The sequence below is a fragment of the Typha latifolia genome, chromosome 3 (genome assembly GCF_019914945.1).
Source record: "Typha latifolia isolate L0001 chromosome 3, TyphaL0001v2, whole genome shotgun sequence".
Taxonomy (NCBI): domain Eukaryota; kingdom Viridiplantae; phylum Streptophyta; class Magnoliopsida; order Poales; family Typhaceae; genus Typha; species Typha latifolia.
In genome coordinates, this window is record NC_133088.1 from 15030454 (window position 1) to 15049036 (window position 18583).

General features: G+C 41.1%; 3 protein-coding genes and 1 long non-coding RNA gene across 6 annotated transcripts; 1 reads left to right on the forward strand and 3 right to left on the reverse strand.

The window, feature by feature from the left end:
- On the reverse strand, window positions 1-813 carry LOC140784877 (vacuolar iron transporter homolog 2-like). The gene has a single exon (XM_073132477.1). It carries the CDS (start codon window positions 794-796, stop codon window positions 83-85), a length of 714 nt encoding a protein of 237 aa, XP_072988578.1. The 5' UTR covers window positions 797-813; the 3' UTR covers window positions 1-82.
- Window positions 814-3233: 2420 nt separating this feature from the next.
- Window positions 3234-9034, reverse strand: LOC140785007 (autophagy-related protein 13a-like). The gene is made up of 3 exons (XM_073132683.1): window positions 7589-9034; window positions 5729-5907; window positions 3234-3996 (listed from the first exon to the last, which is right to left on the reverse strand). Exons 1-3 carry the CDS (start codon window positions 8702-8704, stop codon window positions 3705-3707), a joined length of 1587 nt encoding a protein of 528 aa, XP_072988784.1. The 5' UTR covers window positions 8705-9034; the 3' UTR covers window positions 3234-3704.
- A 2382-nt stretch (window positions 9035-11416) lies between these two features.
- LOC140784091 (probable methyltransferase PMT17) lies at window positions 11417-16165 on the forward strand. 3 transcript variants are annotated; one of them, XM_073131296.1, is made up of 6 exons: window positions 11417-11698; window positions 12313-13058; window positions 13150-13360; window positions 13485-13782; window positions 13929-14396; window positions 15560-16165. In XM_073131296.1, the coding sequence occupies exons 2-6, from the start codon at window positions 12378-12380 to the stop codon at window positions 15783-15785; spliced, it is 1884 nt and encodes a 627-aa protein (XP_072987397.1). In that variant the 5' UTR covers window positions 11417-11698; window positions 12313-12377; the 3' UTR covers window positions 15786-16165. The 3 variants fall into 3 exon arrangements, with proteins under 3 accessions (XP_072987397.1, XP_072987399.1, XP_072987398.1); XM_073131298.1 differs by having other exon boundaries at window positions 11443-11698; window positions 12373-13058; XM_073131297.1 differs by lacking the exon at window positions 11417-11698 and adding an exon at window positions 11907-11976.
- Window positions 15504-17775, reverse strand: LOC140784092 (uncharacterized). Its single transcript, XR_012108218.1, has 2 exons — window positions 16082-17775; window positions 15504-15977 (listed from the first exon to the last, which is right to left on the reverse strand). It is a non-coding gene; the product is annotated as an uncharacterized lncRNA (long non-coding RNA).
- Between the last annotated feature and the right edge of the window lie 808 nt (window positions 17776-18583).

Here is an 18583-nt window from a genome sequence, read left to right on the forward strand (position 1 = left end):
TTGACAACTAGATTCCTGGCCTCCTCCTAAACTTAGTGGAGGGATCAAAGCCAAAGCACCCAATACAATTGAATCACAGATCCTATGCTGAAGAAACTTGCATGTTGAAAGCTAACCCAAAGAGCCTAAGAACCCCATAAGTAACCAGCATGGCCAACCACCCCCCAATCAAAACCCTAATTCCAGACCTCCCCACATTTGCACCACCCAAGAAGGCCCCAGCTGCACCAAACCCTGCCAATCCAAGGCTACTCGCAGCGCACACAGCCCCAACTCTCAATCCCCAGGAGTTAATAAACCCCCCTGCCAGAAGAGGCAACAAAGCCCCCATCGCAAACGCCAGAGCTGAAGCCACTGCAGCCAATAGAGGGTTCGGCAGCCTCTCCTCCTTGTCCTTTGTAGAAGCAGCAGCCGCCGCCTCCTCGTCGTCGTCGCTGCAGCTGTCGCGCCGCATTTGTGTTACCTCGATGTCGTACTGCGCGTAGACGGACACGAACTCCCCGATGGCCATGCTGCACGCGCCGGCCACCAGCCCGGCCAGGCCCGAGACGAGCATCGCCTTGGCGGACTGGTTTACGGCGCCGACGCCGATCATCAGGGACGCGACCGAGACGAGCCCGTCGTTCGCCCCGAGGACGGCGGCGCGGAGCCACTGGGCTCGGGCTAAGTAGTTTACAGATGGCTTGGCCGGCGGTTGGGCGAGCTCCGGGTCACTGGGGATGGTGATGACTTGGGCTGGCTTGGCGGGATCCGGCGAGGCGGTTGCATGGACATGGGAGCTATTGAGGAATGACATGGTTAGGTTACCTATATAGAAACTATGAATGGGAGAAGAAGGGATGGAGGAGTGTGGAAGCCACACGCCTAAGGGGGTTCTATTTATAGCTGGGGACTTGGGGGTCGCTTTCCAGGTGTGAATGGGTTAAAGATTCCGAAGAGGTGGAGATATAAGGCGACTTTTGAGGGGTTTTTGAATGCTTTTATCACGGATTGGCGCGTGGCAACCACGCGAGAAGGCACTATGGAGGCATAAAGAAGAATATAAGACGGTTTCGACTGCTGTGTGTGACGTGTAACGGCATTAAATAAATGCGTGGGATTTGTTGGTGTTTGGAAAGAGCACGCCTCTCATGGCCATTGAATACGAAAGAAAAAAAAGGAGAGTAAAACGAATTAAAGTGATGCAGTCACGCACTTGGCTTGTTTATATATCAAACTATGGTCAGGAGGAGCCCATGAATGGAAAGAGGTATTCCAGTCTTTGGTTTCTGATTTAGAATAACAGAAGATTGGATGACCAAAAGCTATAATCTGAATCAACACCCACATAGTAGTCTTACTTCAAATTAAAGATCTAGGAAAACAAAAACAAAGAAAGTAGTCTTATATGAAGTATTACGCTTAACCCGAAGAATCTTTTGCGTTTCTTCTTCAAACAACCTCTCTTTTTTTTTTCATCGGTTCGAGAGAAACGTGCGTTGCGACGAAAATTTGCACGTGAATCCTTTCTTGTTATTGGAATATATAGTACGTATTTCCTTTTAAAAAAAAGAATGTATAGTACGTATTTCCTTAAAAAAAAGAATATATAGTACGTACGCCAGTGGCCCATCTGTCCAAATTATCACTATATATTTATAATCATACCAAATGTACGAGCTTTTGACAACGAAGCTATAGTTAATTCTCAGATACATATGAGCGTAATTGGAATCTCTTTACTTCAATAGCTTATAGTATGTTACATCCATTGTGGCAAGTAGTATTCCACTTCCACTTTCTCCAATAAGACCTACATAGAATTTCCATGGCACAAACTTTAAAACTTAACTAGCTAGCTAGAGAGAGATATTTGGGTCTTAAAAGCCAACCCAGACAACCTTAACACGCCATAAGACAGCCCCATGGCCGCCCCACGGCCCTACCAAATCCCCAAGTACTGCAGACCTTCCCATCTTTGCTGTAGTTAACGAAGTCTCAGGTTGATTAATTGGGACATGGAGATCGGTTAATTGGAATGGTTAGCTCGATTGAGATCTCACCGTTGGGCTCGTTTGCATAGACTTTGGACAAAGACATGGGGTGATAGGCTTTGGAGCTAGGGAAAAGGATGGACGTGGGAGCATATATGAGGCACGCCCAGGACTGGGATATCTGTAATTTTGTAGTATGAGATTAGAAAATTAACGTTCTTGTAAATAATGAGTTTGTCAGGGTGCTTGGACCGTTGGAGCTATCAATTGGACGTGGACAGCAAATATATACATTTGCAGACTTTACTGTAATGTCTAATTAGCTAATTTAATGAGTGAACCAGTGAGGAAGTGAGACAGGCGTGGACTTGGGAAGTGGGTGAATTGGTGATTGTCTAGATTAATGGCAAGTGTAGATGACACTTGGAAAATTTGGAAGCTTAATTAGGTATAAAACATATCATGACATTGGGATGGTAATTGGTTAAGTCCTCCCTTAGATGATTTGATTCAGCCCCAACTATTTTATTGTATTACGGATTCGATTGGTATAAGGACGTTAGACTAAAATATTGGCCTAGATGGTGTTATATGAGGCAGGATTTACGTGGGGAAGGTGAGATGCATAGATAGTGGACTTTCTTGGTACTCTAACTAAAGAAGAATGACAATCTACAAGCAATAGTTCGTCAGATGCACGTACCAGATTGTTCGTCTTCGTGATGAATCATAACCACTGTTATGATTGCTTTATTCGTAATATTGGTCCTATTATGTTTACTGTTTCTAAGCCTGCCCTACTGTTTTTTAAGTCTGCAAATAGATCGCCAATTACACGTCTTTTTTGCTTATTTTCGAGTACTCTTTTTTTCTTCAAGAGCTCCTTATGAAATCATCTTAGGATAAATAAATTAGTGCCAGGGCTTACTTTCATAAGGATAAATATATTAGTGCCAGGGCTTACTTTCAAAACATAAACGCCCTACAAAGACGTTTGAATTCGCAACCGGGGGAGGTATCATGCTACTTTAAAATTAGTTTTGGATGCTAACTATACTAAACTAAACTGCAAGTAGATCATTGCTTTGATATTGTTCAACGTAATCTATCACTTGATATTCAAGACACAAAGCTCGCTTTACCAATAGCAGAAGTTCTGCGCAGACGAGGACTAAACAGCATTTACGATTGCCACGCAATGGCATTATAATCTCATAAGCACAAATGTTCCATTCTCCAAGGGAAAGCACCACCTAGAAAGAAAGAAAACATGGAGAAAACTCTAAAGGCCAAAATAATTTTTAACACCGACCACCACAGTAAACCAGAACCTCTCATCACAGTAGGGTGCTACAAGCTTAGATGTGATAACTGTACATATGTACTAGCAAAGAGTACACGAAATATGTGTCACAACTCTTAACAAGTTCCTGATAAGAGAAAGGAACTCTCGCTGAAATTTAATGGCAGCTTGTATCTTTCAACAAGCATCAGTCGTCAGCTTTATATTACATGGTTTGTGTCCTCACAAAAGCATCCCCGAGTTTGTCAAATTGCAGTTCTGTATCACATGAAAATTAGCTTCGCTAGGATCATCTGATGTATTTCTGAGAAAGGTTTTACCAACACAATGGTAGTTTTTCACTGTCTCAGTGAATCTTGTAACTCAGCTCTACTCCTAGAAAGCAGATGTATTTCTGAGAAAGGTTTTACCAACAGAATGCTAGTTTTTCACTGTTTGAGTGAATCTTGCAACTCAGCTCTACTCCTAGAAAGCAGAATCTCCTTTATCTGTTTATAGGTTTGGAGTTCCTCAAATGCATCAGATGTTTTGCGAGACATGAAAGAGCTGCCACCTTCTCCATCAAACTCATTTTTTGAGGAATGGGATGAAAAACTATGATCCCGCAGGGCAGGTGCAGTCCTCAGCATGTGGACAAGGACACCAACCTCTGAATCTTGTGATTTATGGGTTGATGTACACGCCTGACCAGACTCCGAGTGCGTTTCTTTTCCATCGCTCCTGCAAACAAGTCATATGCCACAAACATCAAATAACAACATACAAAAACTCAAACAAAGCTCCTACATTAGTGGATCATAATTTTAAAGCACCAAGTACTCAAGAACTTAATTACTCCATAGAAGGAAAAAGGACATAATTATCAAAGAGTTTTCAAGAGAAAGGAACGTGCATTACACATCGTATTTACTAGTTTCAATAGAAATAGCATGCAACCTTTTACTTGATATATCCATCTTACTGGATCAGAAACACTATATCTCTCACAAACTTAAACAATCTGCAAATAACCATGGAGTCATCCTTGATAGTGGATTATGTAGTTAAGAATTTAGAAGTATTTAGTTGCTTCTTGCAATAAATGCACTGTAAATTGAACAATACTGCAACCTAAATGTAGCATTTCCAGTTGAAAATCGTCCATTTGATCATTTTTAGTTACAGAGCCTAGATGCCTATTCAAAGAACTGTGAGCAGAGAGTATACAGTGTCTAAAAGATGCAATGCTAGTGATGACATTGGGGTCAAGGAAAAATCTGAGATGAGCTGCTTTCATTCGCAGACATACAATGATGCTAGAACACCACTTAACGTCATTTTACAGCAAAATAGACCATATGGTACAAGCTGAGAATGTGCAAAATCCAGCTTCCAGAAAATATGCACTTGCAACCCCACTTAAGGTGTACCTTCTAGTATACAAGTTTCGCAAGAAACAGCTGTAAACCACTTCCCATTGATAAATTATTGTGATCAATCAAAATCATAACTTCTTCTTTCTCAAGCCTAATGATTCACAGAAACGTACATGTATGAGGTAAAACATTCATGAGTTGAAGTATACCAAACTTCCTCTCGCAAGATGTGTTCCAATAATACAATCTTTATTTGGATCAGATAAGATGAAGAATAAAAATAGAATGCATGAAACGAAGTTGCATTACAAAGACAGCATGGTCATCAATTTCATGATTAATTCACAAGCCGCAATCTGCATATGTATCCACATCTAAAAGGATTGCATCTTGAAAAATGTATGAAGAGGAAACTTATGACTAAAAGAAGTTTAACAGCAGTAGGATGAAGTGTTCAAGATTCTAGTGAAGGAATTTGACATAAAGCCAAAATAGTCCTGTTTTAGATTCATTTTTCTCTTCTTCCGACATGAAAAGGAAAAAAAAAATCAATCTTAGCTTTCAAAACAAAAGCAGTGGAACAGTTTTCAGTCTTTTTTCACCTTTACCCCTATCAAAGTGTAACTTTCCATCTCCCACAAGATAGTGATCATATCCAAACAACAGAATAATTGCTTATACTTTTCATAAAGGTTTGTAGTCCAGATAATAATCATATAAGTTCCTCCACTCAAGGATCCTCTTATATCACCTAAGATAAGAGCTATTCTATCAGTTATTAAGATGAACCCATTAACTGTCCTAACCTATCCAATTGTTCAAATCAGAGATACTAACCTATCAAATAATTCAAATGAATGTGGAGATACCCAGTGAATGAGAAACCAAATCTTCAACTGTGAATTCACAAATCACAAGAAAAGCTATGTATCAGACCCCTCCAAGAGACAAAGGGATGATAAACTCTCTAACAGTAAACCTATTTGACAAAGAACATCCAATATCATGCAATACATCAGTATTCTACTACTCATGTCAACCTCCTCACACCATGCAGATCAACCCGTAGAAGCTGAGAAAGTGAGAATAGGAAGTACCTAGTTTGGGAATCTGAATCAACATCATCCACAGCAAAAGGACAAGACAGATCTGCATCATCAAGATCATCCTGCATAGACAATCTGCTGGAACTTCTTGAAAACCCAAATCTAGGTGAACCACCAGATGAAAGAACACCAGAGAACCTTCCAGAGTCATCCCTACCATCTTTAAACCCCTGCGCATTTTTCATAATCAAGAGCAATATCCAACCAAATCAACAGCAGATATCAAGGGACATCAATATACCTGAATGACAGAGAAACCAAAACTGATAAACGTTTTAATGTGCTCAATAGTGAAAGGAAAAAGTGTACACAAGTTTACATATATGCTTTTGATTTTAGTCATTATTATAATATTTTCTTGCTTGGCCTCTTCTCACAAATTGGATTTGAACCATAAAGGGGATTTACAATAGCTAACTTTTCTATATTGCTACATACAGCTCACAGCTAGCATGTGGATTGTGGACAGTGGCCCGTGGCTGCCACCAAAAAAGATGGTAGAATACTTTAAAGTTTAAAGGATGAGACACCCAGGTAAAGCTGCGTACTTCAATTCTGTTTGCAACCTCTCTTGCATGAAGCCTTTGAATTCCCAAAGGTGTGGTAGTACAGAGTATAGTCACCCACTGAATTTATTTTTTCCTTTTTCACAATCCTCTCGTCATTAACACCTAAAACAGTTTCCAAAACATTTCCAACTTAATTTTAAATGATAAATACAGAACTCACTTTTGACCTAATTCAATATGTCACAAGTCATAGCATCTTGGTTAGGCTTTATCAACATGCATTGCAAACCTATCTTCTAGTTCACTTGCATGAATATTAGGGTCAACTGTCAAGCCAACAGTATCTGGAAATAAGATAGGGTCAATACCACTAATCTCAAGTCCAACCTTTTCCAATTTGGACAGAGAGTACCTTCCTTCTACACAATCTTCAGCGCCGTTACTTGTAAATGCTCTCTTAAAATGTAGCTGAGAACTACTTCCTAATGATTCAACTAAAGAAATAGATAATTCCTATCACATGTAAAAGTAGAGTAAGGCCTCATAAGAATCTGTTGTTTGTGAAGGTGATACCACTTAACTCATAAGCAACCTTATTCTTGGCACTACAGTTACAGCAATACATGAAGAAGTTATGCCAATACAGATACTTATTTCTTTCTTTTTTTAAAACACAAAATTCCTTTTAAACCAAGTAGCAAATGGTCTTTGTCTTTGTAGAAAAAAGCTAAATGCAATAGGCAGAATGTCATAACTAGGAAACATAGAACTTCTACCACTGAAAACAAAGAACCATAACTACTGTTAAAGTGAAAATAATCACTAATTAAGTTTGGCTATCTATTAACATAGATTTCATCACCTTGATAGACACTTAAACAAGCATTTAGCTTGTTTCAGAGGCGTTTTGACAGCTCATCTATATAGTAATAAATCTTAATGTAAGTAGTAGAAGCAATTCATAGCTAAATGATATACCACTGGCAGACCTCCCTGGTGTGAATAGAGGCCTTGCACTCACCTGAAAAGACATACTTTCACAGGTGAAACCCTAAGAACTGAAGGGCTAGTGATTGACATTGTGTAAGGAACTTCACATGAGAATAGCTTTGTTGCAATGACGTTGTCAACAAACCTACTCGATTATCAAACCTCTAAATTCTAATGCAAACTCTTTGATTTACTAACAAGGATCTAGGATCTCAGTGAGCTTATCCTACAATAGAGTTTAAAGCCCATCGTGTTAAACCAACTTAGCGTGTCCTGAATATTACAATAACGAATTAAATTCCCTGCAGCCACAGGGTTCCCATCAGGAAGCAAAAGGGAGGCTAATGAGTACCTTCTGAGCATACAAATTTGAGAGGATATCCGCAACCCTAAGCCCTTCTGACTTTCTAAATGAAGCAGACTCCTGGGGTGAGGCATCCACTCTTCTTGGGGACGGAGGCGGCAAAAAGTTCCTAGTCGGATCCGAAAGGTTGGGTGTGTGATGCACCTGGCTGTTCCCACTTGCCGGCTGCGGTATACTCACAGGTGCCGTCTCTGACCGCAACCGTGACTGCGGATAGTTAACCCCAAATGTTGGCGGCGATGGTGTTGGCGATAACCTATAAGCCATCTGTGGCGACGGGGTTGTCGGCGTTGGACTGAGCGGATGGTGCGACATCGGGATGCCAGTCCAGCTATGAGGGCGCTGCTGAAACACCGGTGCGGAAGACGTCCGTGACGGCGGCCGAGCGGCGCCTCCCATCGGGAGCGAAGCCGGAAACGCTCGCAGAGGATCCGTCGTCGGGCTACCGACGTAATCGGTAATCAGCATGGGGGGCAAAAGCGAAGACACCTCCAAACTGAACTCCGCAAGGCTCGGCCGGTACTGCACTGATACAGCGAGCTGCCCGAACACCGTCTCCACCGGGAAAAAGCTGTACAACCGCAATCCTGCCTCCTCCGCCCGCGTAAAAGGCTCAGCGAAAGAGGAAACTCTATAGCTCATATCGTAGTTGTAAGCTTGATTGGATCCGCACAACATCCGAAAGACTCGATAAGCGGGGAGCAGGCGGAGAATGGAATAAAGCGACCGGAGTAGGATCATCAACTTGGAATAAGTCTTCTTGACAAGAAGGCCGCCGTATAAGTTATCCGGCAGCGCCGGGGTCTCGCATGTGGCGGTCCACCGCTCGACTATGGCCTCGGGTTCCCCTGGGGCGTCTCGGGAGGAGAGGACGATGTCGACGAACAAGGGCTCCATGGGGTGGAAGCCGAGGTGATCCAAGGCGGGCAGCGGATCGCCGAGAGAGAGGTGGAACCATCGATCTCGCTTCCGGTGGCGGCTAGGGTTTGGGCTGCCGCCGTGAATTTGGGGGACGCGGGCGGAGAGGATAGCGTGGAGGGTTTTGAGGTGGAATTGGGATAAGATCTGCTCCGTTGTCCGGGCGGACTCGGATTGGAGAGCCATGGGTTGGGATAAGAGGGGTGGATAAGGTATCAAGGCCTGGAATAGCGCGAAAGGGACTGGTCCTCCTAGCCGGGGCTGGGGCCCGAGGACGGCATAAGGGAGGGGGGGTAAGAGGGGATATCCGGATTAGGGTGGAAGAAAGCTAGAGAAGTCATGGTTGGAGAACAAGTCTGGGATAGAGGAATAGAATAACGGGAGGAATAAGAATTATTTTATCGACGAGGGAGGGAGGAGGAGGGAGAGCGTGGAGGAATGGGAGAAGGAATTGGAGGTAATCGGTCGCTTTTTTATATCGTCATTGGATATTAATATCGGGCTTATGTGTCGACGAGGATGGATTAAGATGAAACTGGTAAGGTTGTTAACTACTTAGCGTGAGGGTTTAGGAGTTTAAGATCAGTGGGCTTAGGTTATCATATATTCATATAGAGGAGATAAGCTTAGATAGTTAGATTAGTTGTAATTGCTTTGAAGAAATTTACAAGGAATGAAGATATTGAGAGACTGCAAGACTACGCATTGCACGTAAGGTTAGAAATGGGCCCGGGATGGGCTTCAAAATTTGTTTGGGCTTTAGCTGGTTGGAGTGACATAACTCGGGTTTGCAGCTTGTTAAGCCCATCTTTCGCACACAGCTCAGCAAAAAGAGCCTGGCCTAGTACTAGACTGATCAAACGGTCCAGCTCACCCGTGCTCGGCCCGGACCCGATTTAGGCCCGACCCAAGCTCGAACTAGGGCGGCATGGGCTCGTTCGGCCCGCCCGATCCGGCTCGAAAGCCCGCCAATTTGGTCCGCTCGTTTGGCTCGCAATTAGGCCCGCTCATTCTGCTACAATAGCCTGCCCCGTTCTGCTACCGTGAAAACCAACAAAAATTTTGGTATTGTACCATTTATATTTTTTTAAGCACACCTTTGAATATTTTTAAATTTTTTTATTTTAATTTTTTTAAATGGAGGAACATAAATACTTTTTAAAAAATAAACTAACGATAAAAAAATTTTAAAATAGCTAAAATGTGGGTTGAGCCGAGTGATTGGTGGGTCAAGCCGGCCCGGCTAACCCGATCTCTCATGGGACGATGACGGTAGCGGGCTAGACTATTCTAGCCCGGCTCGAGTGATTGGCGAGTCAGGCCGTAAATAAATACTTAAACCCGATTGACCTGAACCCGCCAAATAATTATGTCAACCTAGTACTATGTGGGCCCCTAGGAAATGCTTCTCTCCCGTCTTAATGTCTAGTGTTTCTCCCATCTTCACGGCATCAATTTCACCATTGTCGTCGTGCACACCTAGGCTAGTGGCCCTTGCCCAAGCATCGATTCCCTTATCTTACCTCAAGATCCACTTAAATTGCAAGGGCTCCTCCTTCACAGCCATAAGACTTATCTCCCTCCAGTGTGTTTCATCTACGTATGTGGATGTATTTGTTTCATCTATTGACATTGCCACTGAACTCCGTCCCTCAGTGAGTTCGTGTTTCTGGTTAGCTCTAATATAAAGCTTCTTCCAGGACTCTTATTGGTCATATCTATAGTGGTGTACGGTTTTTGTCGTATCCGTCTGTTTGTATTGCTTAATAATGTATCTTGTTGTTGTAATCAATAATAAATTCGAGCAAAAAATGTTGTCCCCAAGTACCTCGTACGATTTCCCAACCTCTACCACTTGGAACTTTGACAACCCACTTTAAGGTGTCAGCCAACCAAATTAGTGATCTCACTGCCCTCAATTGTACCAGTTCCTCCTTTGGATGTTGCATGGATGGGGCCCATGCTCATAAAAAGGCTGTGAGTCGCGTATGGGCCACGTGGAATTAACCTTCTTTTCTTTCATAATTTCTGAGCCCACATGCTACGGATTGGATAATTAGGTGATCGGGTTGGCAATTAGTCCAGTCGTGTCGGACAAAGTTCAGGCCACCATATGACTCATTTTATCAAATAACTTAAATATCTTATATTTAACTGAATCGTGCGGAGCTTAAATTTTTTTTAACCCTCTATAATTTTATTTCTATATTACTTTAGTTTTTTTTTTCCATGGTGTTTGACTAATTTAAAAATGATTATTAAAGATAAAGTTATAGTTAATTTGAATAGCTTCTCGACGCATATAAAATTATCAATCGAATTTTATATAATAAAAATATAATAAATATGTATTTTTGTTATATTTTTATTTATTTAAATTTCAATTAGTAAATTATTTATAACTTTTCTTTTAACGAGTGTGACTGATAAATTAGTCAAAGTGACAAAAATAATTTAAAAAATAATAATTTTAGTTTGAATACAATCATAAGAATAAAATGACATAAATAATATCAAAAAGTATAAATATAATTTTTGCAAAAATAAATTATTCAGATTAAAAATTAATTATCAAATCATGGAATTTGCGGATTAAAAAAATATCAATTCACCACGTAGGACCCGTCACACTAATTATTAAATTAGCCCCTATATCCGGCGGGTTTTTCCATCAGATCTCGACGATTAACCACTAGATAAATGCTGGAAGAAATTAAATAAATAAATGTAGGGTGCTTAAAATAGCAAGAGCTGGGAGCATTTATAGGCTGGTCCATCTCCACTAATCCTCTCCCCGCGACTTCCGTAATGTTCTTTGTTGGACCAAATCCTGACCTTTGGAGCCATCCGACAATGATATGAAATAAAGTGGGAGAAGAAAACTAAAAAGAGTAAAGCAAAGACAAGGGGGAGAGAGAGAGAGAGAGAGAGAGAGAGAGAAGAAAAAAAAAAGTTATCTCAAAGAACCCCTCAAGCCTCTTCTCCAAGATAACCAAAAAAATTCTTCTACAAAACCCACCATCATCAAGTTTTCTTAAGCTGAAATAGAGTTAACGAGAAAGGTTTGTGCTGGACTTCTCTTGTACAGAAGTAAAATACGAAAACAAGGCAACAAATAAAGCAGACAACTACGAGAAAAGCAAAGTAGGGAGGTAGGAAGGCACTTCCTGCCTTGCTCAGGTATGCCCATACGGGTCTTTGCCACTGTTTACTACTACTACTACTATTATTATTATTTTCCTCACCCTTTCTGATATTTTTGTCGGTTTGATAGATAATTTAGTCTTAAAGAAGATGGACGGATGGATCCTTTAATTACTTTTTTATTTTATTTCTTTCTTTTAAAATTTTGCAGATAAATAGGTATTGGTTGTGGCAGTGTTTGGAGTATTGCTCTTGTCTTAAGCTTTTGCTTTGGTCTAGTAGTTTTCTCTCATTTCATGGTTTCTTGTCTTTAGGTACCTGCTGTTCTCTGTAGCGTTTGCTTAAAGTTTCCCCCTTTTTTCCTGGTGCTGTTCTCTTTTGGAATTTTGGGTCTCCCTGCTTTTGCTTGCAGTGCTTTATTTTGTTGTCGGATTTTGACATGATTTGTTTTGGAGTTTTAGGATTATAAACCACTGTTCTGGTTGTTTATGTTCATTGATGAACTCTGCCACTGTTTCAGAGTATTAAGTTGGCCTTTTGATCTCTCCTCTCCTCATTAAGATCGGAACCTTTTTGGTGTAAAAGCCATAGAACTCTCTACTCTTGATGTCCTTATCATAGCTTCTTTCTTCCATGTATACACTTTCCAGGTTCCAGATCTGCGAGGACATATTAGTTTCTTGTTGAAAGCTTCCATCTTCTACTTCCAGGTGCAATGGCGAAAGATTACCCTGCATCTCCCAAGACCCATCAGTCGATGGAGTCAAAGAAGCACAGACTAACTTACATCCTTGGTGTTAGTGGCCTCTGTGTTCTCTTCTACATCCTTGGGGCTTGGCAGAACTCCTCTGTTCTCAAATCTAATCCCAACTCCAACATAGCCAAGGTTGACTGTGAATCCACCACCACGCCATCCGTTTCATCGTCATCTAGGCCAGCTCTCGATTTCGAGGCGCATCACCAGCTCAGCATCAACGAGACGGCGGTGCTGATGGAGAAGTTCCCGCCGTGCGATCTCAACTTCAGCGAGTACACTCCGTGCCAAGACCGGACCAGGGGAAGGCGGTTCGAGCGGGCGATGCTGGCATACCGGGAGCGGCACTGCCCGGGGAAGGACGAGCTCATCCGGTGCTTGATTCCGCCGCCGCCGAAGTATAAGTACCCATTCAAGTGGCCTCAGAGTAGGGACTACGCTTGGTATGACAACATCCCCCACAAGGAGCTCAGCATTGAGAAGGCTGTTCAGAACTGGATCCAAGTGGAGGGTGATAGATTCCGATTCCCCGGCGGAGGGACGATGTTCCCGCGCGGCGCCGATGCTTACATTGATGATATTGATGCACTCATACCACTAACCAACGGTAACATTAGAACAGCACTTGACACTGGTTGTGGGGTGAGAATCCATTGCTTTCCCATGTTAAGATTCATGGCTTTATTGGTGTCTGTGGATTTCTTAGATGTTCGATCTTGTTTGACTCTTGTAGGTTGCCAGTTGGGGTGCTTACCTTCTGAAGAGAGATATTGTAACAATGTCTTTCGCACCGCGAGATACGCATGAGGCACAGGTGCAATTTGCTTTGGAGCGCGGAGTTCCGGCCATGATCGGAGTGATGGCAACGCAGCGGATGCCATATCCGGCTAGGGCTTTTGATATGGCTCATTGTTCTCGGTGCTTGATCCCTTGGTATGCTAATGGTAAGCAATCTATTTAGTAATCCAAAATGCATTATTGATCTGAAGTTGGTCGTCTGTCATTGTGGTATTATTGTAGGGTAACATTAAATTGATGTATTGGTGCTTATGTGCATGTCTCCATCAGAGGGTCTTTATCTAATTGAAGTTGATAGAGTTTTAAGACCGGGAGGCTATTGGATTCTCTCGGGTCCTCCTATCAATTGGAAGAAGTATTACAAAGGATGGGAGAGGACAAAAGAGGATTTAAAGCAAGAGCAAGATAAGATTGAGGATGTCGCAAAGCGGTTGTGCTGGAAGAAAGTGATTGAGAAGGAGGACCTTTCAATTTGGCGTAAGCCAATCAATCATATAGAATGCATTAAGAGCAAACAGATCTACAAGACCCCCCACATTTGCAAGAATGACAATTCTGATACCGCCTGGTATGAAGTTCATTAAATAACCTAGATTAATCTCTTATGACATTAAGGGAAAAAAAATCAATTCCTTATAAGTGTTATTATTTGATGTTAATAATTCACTATTAACTAAATTTATTCATGCTTTTGTGAATTTATGGTCTCCATAGGTACAAGAAGTTGGAGGTTTGCATAACCCCTTTACCAGATGTAAACAATGAAGAAGAAATTGCTGGCGGGGAATTGGCAAGTTGGCCTGATAGGGCAGTATCTGTTCCGCCAAGAATCACTAGCGGTTCTGTTCCGGGAATAAATGCAAAGAAGTTCGAAGTGGACAAGAACATGTGGAATGAGAGAGTGACATACTACAAGCATATCATTCCACCTCTATCTCAGAGACGATACAGGAATGTGATGGACATGAATGCCAACTTAGGTGGGTTTGCAGCAGCTGTGAAGAAATATCCAGTATGGGTGATGAATGTGGTCCCTACTAATTCAGAGCATGATACACTTGGGGTTATCTATGAGCGCGGATTTATTGGCACGTACCAGGATTGGTGTGAAGCATTCTCGACATATCCGAGAACTTATGATCTCATACATGCTGATGGGGTATTTAGCATGTATCAGGACAGGTAACTAAATATTCTGTCATCATCTTAATTTAATCTCTCTTTTTTCTGTCATCATCTCATACATGCTAGCCTTAATAATTAATGCATCTGATTAGCCTTGTTTGGCCACATAGTGTTAATGCATCTTTCCAGCCTTTTACATAATCTCTGAAGTTCTAAATTCCTCTAAATACTCTTGCTGATGAGAAATGTTGTTCAAATAAAATTCTTTGCTTTTATATACTTGTCAAACATTTCCTTTTAGGTCCCTTGTTGCTAATTCTGTAGTTAGCAGTTATAGCTGATCACTAGTTGATTATCCACAGTGGCAAGTTGACAGTTTCTGAAAACATTTAGTCTTCCTCCAAGAGGAAGTAGCTTCTGCCCAAACATCATAGAAATTTCCTCTTTAATTGACTTTCTGTTCCCTTTCTACCACAGGTACAAAATATAAGTATTCATATTCACTAATTGCAGAAATCCTTCTATGTTTAATTTGGATGTGCAGTATGATGTTTAAAAAATCCTTGACTTATTACAAATCCTGAAAATCTATATTTTGCTGTATGTAATATATGTTGTCCTCCTTTTTTGAATGCAATGCAAAATTGTACTCCCTTGACCATAAAGTATTACTATAAACTGATAATGCACGAAACTGATTCTGTTCTACTGACATTGAGAATAAGATCTCTGATAAAGTGATTACCCTTGTGTTGTCCGAATATTCCTTCTGACTTCTGAATTCTGTTTAATTTGAGGACTAATTTATAAGATAATTTCATGAGGTTCCTCTTGCCTTAGGATTAAAATTTGTCCAGTTTATTGTGTTCTTTCTTGCATACAAAGCTATTCCTGTATTGACATGCATTCTGCTCACTATGTTCTCAAATAGTTTTGGCTAACTTTAGGATCCATCGGTAGTTATGTTTAAATGCACAATTGTTTCCCTTAACCATATATTATTCCATAAATTGAAATTATTTGTTGAACAATGTTATGCTTCCATCTTTCTTTGCATTCCCTTTTTGATGGATCCTATAAATCTCTACTAAGTTCGGTGAACAGCCACTAAAATACGATAGAACCGCTACTAATATTTGCTCAAGGGAAGAAAAGGAAGAAATATGAAGAAAATCTGAAACTGTTATTTTCAGCCTCTCACTGAATGGTGGTGATTGCAGGTGTGACATAACCTACATTCTATTGGAGATGGATAGGATATTGAGGCCAGAGGGGACAGCCATAGTTCGGGATACAGTGGAGGTCTTGACTAAAGTTAAGGCGATAAGTGATGGAATGAGATGGAAGAGCCGGATCATGGACCACGAGAGCGGACCTTTCAACCCTGAGAAGATCCTTGTGGCTGTTAAGCAATACTGGACCGGCGAGCCCTCGACAGAGCAATAATCTTCAGTCTTTTGTGCTGCAGTATCTTTCTCATTGGTGTCATCCATCATGAGAGGCTGGCTTACTACTATTTAAGTGTTTGAGCCATATGTTTGTAATTTTAGAATTTACTTTCTGCTTTCATATCCCCTTTTCTTTTTCTCTCCTCCTCTACTTTTGATACCTGCTTTGAGTATCTGATTCTTTGTAACCCTGAAGAAAGAAAAGGGGTTTTAGTCTTTTAGATGGTTGGTGTGAGTTGGTTTGGTTGGTGATGCACAGAGAGCAGTAAAGAAGTGCAGAGTTTGGTGGGTTACCTTTTCTCCTAGCAATCAATTCAATGTAGGGTCAGGAAAGTTGTAACTAGTATTCGTCTGGTATGAACTATTTGAATTATTTCATCCCTTGCCTGAAACTTCTATTGTACTTGATCCTTTTTGTCTCTTGTACTTTCCTTCTATTCCATTCCAAGAAAAACTTGGTGGTCCTTTTTGTCGGAAGTTAGCTTCCATAACTTACGGTGTTTCCTGTGGTGAAATGGACCAAAGTATTTTTGTCTTGCTTGTATAGTGCTACAACCTGCAAACCTTCTATAGCACTTATAAACATACCTACTAGAATCGGTAATTTAGATTTTATTATAGGACTGAAACGCAATTAATCAATAAAAATAGCTAAATGATAAGAAGAAATACAATTGTATTGGAACTATAAAATATAATATTTAAAATATTTTTAAATAAACTAGTAATTCGACTAGAGTGGCTAATCGGTTAAACCAATAACATAGTGACGTCCAAATTTGATAATTATACTTGTAAACCTAAGGACTTTGAATATTTCTCAAGAACAACGAGATACATCCCTACATGAATAGGCTATCCGTAAAGTAGCTTAATTAAATGCAAGGTTGCAAATTATCCCTTTATAAATAAGATCATCACATAAATAGTGAATAATATCTACTAATAACTTTGTTTATCACAATAAAAGCCAAATCTTTGAGATAGTTAATGACTAGAAAACAACTGTACAAAATTAAAGGTTCAGATAACCCAATGACATGATTAAAGAACTACACGAAATTATCAAGCCCAATACAAAGTAATATTGCCTTCTCATTTACACTTATTTTTCGTCGTCATCATCATTGCCTAGTTCTAAATTTCAGACCTAAAAACCCAAGAGGAGTCCTAAAATTAAAATAAAATTTTATATTAAAAAAAAACTTAGGAAAGAATTGACCAAACCCATCTACAGCTCTCTCAAGCTTTGAAGCAAACAGCGAAGTGAGGTAGATGGTGAAGGCCATGATGCCGCCGGTGATGGCATCCCCCATCCTCCTCCCCATGGATCACGCCCTCCACGTGCCTGAAATAGTCCACGCTGCAGGGAATTACGATTGTGCCCTTCTGCTCGAAGCCGTACTCCTTCTCGGCCTCGTCGAGCAGCTTCGCGAAGAGGGGGTGGTTAAGGTGCACCAGCGGCACCACGAACCGCTCCTGCTCCTCCCCGTCCACCCCCACCCGAATCGCCACGTGTCCTTTCGGCGGCATTCTCAAACCAAAAGACCGGGACGCGGAGGAGGAGGAGGAGGCAAAGAACTAACTTAAAAGTTTAGAAGGGCTCTTTTTGAGAGAAGGAAAACGATGGAGTTCAGAAACTCGAAGGGTTAGAGAGAGAAAGGCCAGGGGTCGGAGCCGGAGATGGCTAGGCGGAAGAGGGTGAGAGATGAATCACAGAGAGACGTCGGGAAATTGGACATGGCTTTGGAGTCCAAGAAGGAAGAAAGAAATTGTAATGAATCTCTAGATCAAAAGGTAGGAGATGGAGAGATGAGTATATATATATATATATATAATACGGCGGTTTGCTTTGCGTTTCTTTCGGGTTACGGTTGTTGCTTAGAAGAAGTGTATTAGGAAAAGGCTTTTGCGGCTCTTTTTGGGTTCAGAGTTCAGACGGTGCCGATTCCGAAGCGGAAACGGCTTTGGTCTTCGTCAACGCTTTATACGCTTTATGGGCTTATGGGCTTATGGCTCTTCCGAAAGAATAATATATCTTTATTAACACGAGGGGTCCCACCAAAGAGAAGCCACGTGTTGTGGGAGGGGAAGTACCTTCCAGCTTCCAAGTGGATGCAAAGGTGGCGTTGGGATTGACGTCATCCATCTCCCAGGGATCTGGAACTCGGTCAAGAGGGAAATCGTAACGTGGAAGATTTCTCCAAGGCTGGGAAGTTCAAAGAAGAATACAAGTGGGACCAGCAGATTAGTGGATGAGGAGATGCCACGGCGTCTTTTAAAAGCTGTACCCTGTTTCAACCGGGGCAGCTGGGTGCCGCGTCAATTCTCCCGCGTTGCCGACGGATCGCGGGTAGTTGGAGTGCGTGGCACGTAACGACGCTTTCAAGGTTCTACCGTTCAACTAATCTTGGGTTTGAACTGGAAACGTGCAAAAAATAAAAAAAGAAGAAGAAAGAAAGTCTTCTCTTTAGTCTTTTTTGAATTAAATTTTTTTTTCAACTAATCCATAATAAACCAAAGCTCTATGATGTATGAAACTAAACTGTGTTTAAAAAAAAAGAGATTAATTAATAAAAAGATATGAATTTAATTCTCTTGTGAACAAATTTATACGTCGGATAGGAGTTATGTGGACTAACTCCTTTATTTAATCTATAATTAGAGGGTATTAATGTGACTAATTACTTCCGCGTAGTTCTCAAACGACCTTGTAAATAAAGTCGTAGAAGACTCGATATAAACTTTATATTATTCTTGGACTGAGGACAGCTGTACGCTTGTAACGTGTGGATG

Bases quoted from the DNA above. Each gene is read 5' to 3' on its own strand.
- LOC140784877 (XM_073132477.1), bottom strand. From the start codon at position 796: ATGTCATTCCTCAATAGCTCCCATGTCCATGCAACCGCCTCGCCGGAT.
- LOC140785007 (XM_073132683.1), bottom strand. From the start codon at position 8,704: ATGGCTCTCCAATCCGAGTCCGCCCGGACAACGGAGCAGATCTTATCC. The intron at 5,908-7,588 runs GTACTCATTAGC...AAAAATGCGCAG, and splicing joins CAAATTTGTATGCTCAGAAG to GGGTTTAAAGATGGTAGGGA. The intron at 3,997-5,728 runs GTACTTCCTATT...ACTTGTTTGCAG, and splicing joins GATTCAGATTCCCAAACTAG to GAGCGATGGAAAAGAAACGC.
- LOC140784091 (XM_073131296.1), top strand. From the start codon at position 12,378: ATGGCGAAAGATTACCCTGCATCTCCCAAGACCCATCAGTCGATGGAG. The intron at 13,361-13,484 runs GTAAGCAATCTA...TGTCTCCATCAG, and splicing joins GATCCCTTGGTATGCTAATG to AGGGTCTTTATCTAATTGAA. The intron at 13,783-13,928 runs GTATGAAGTTCA...TGGTCTCCATAG, and splicing joins GACAATTCTGATACCGCCTG to GTACAAGAAGTTGGAGGTTT.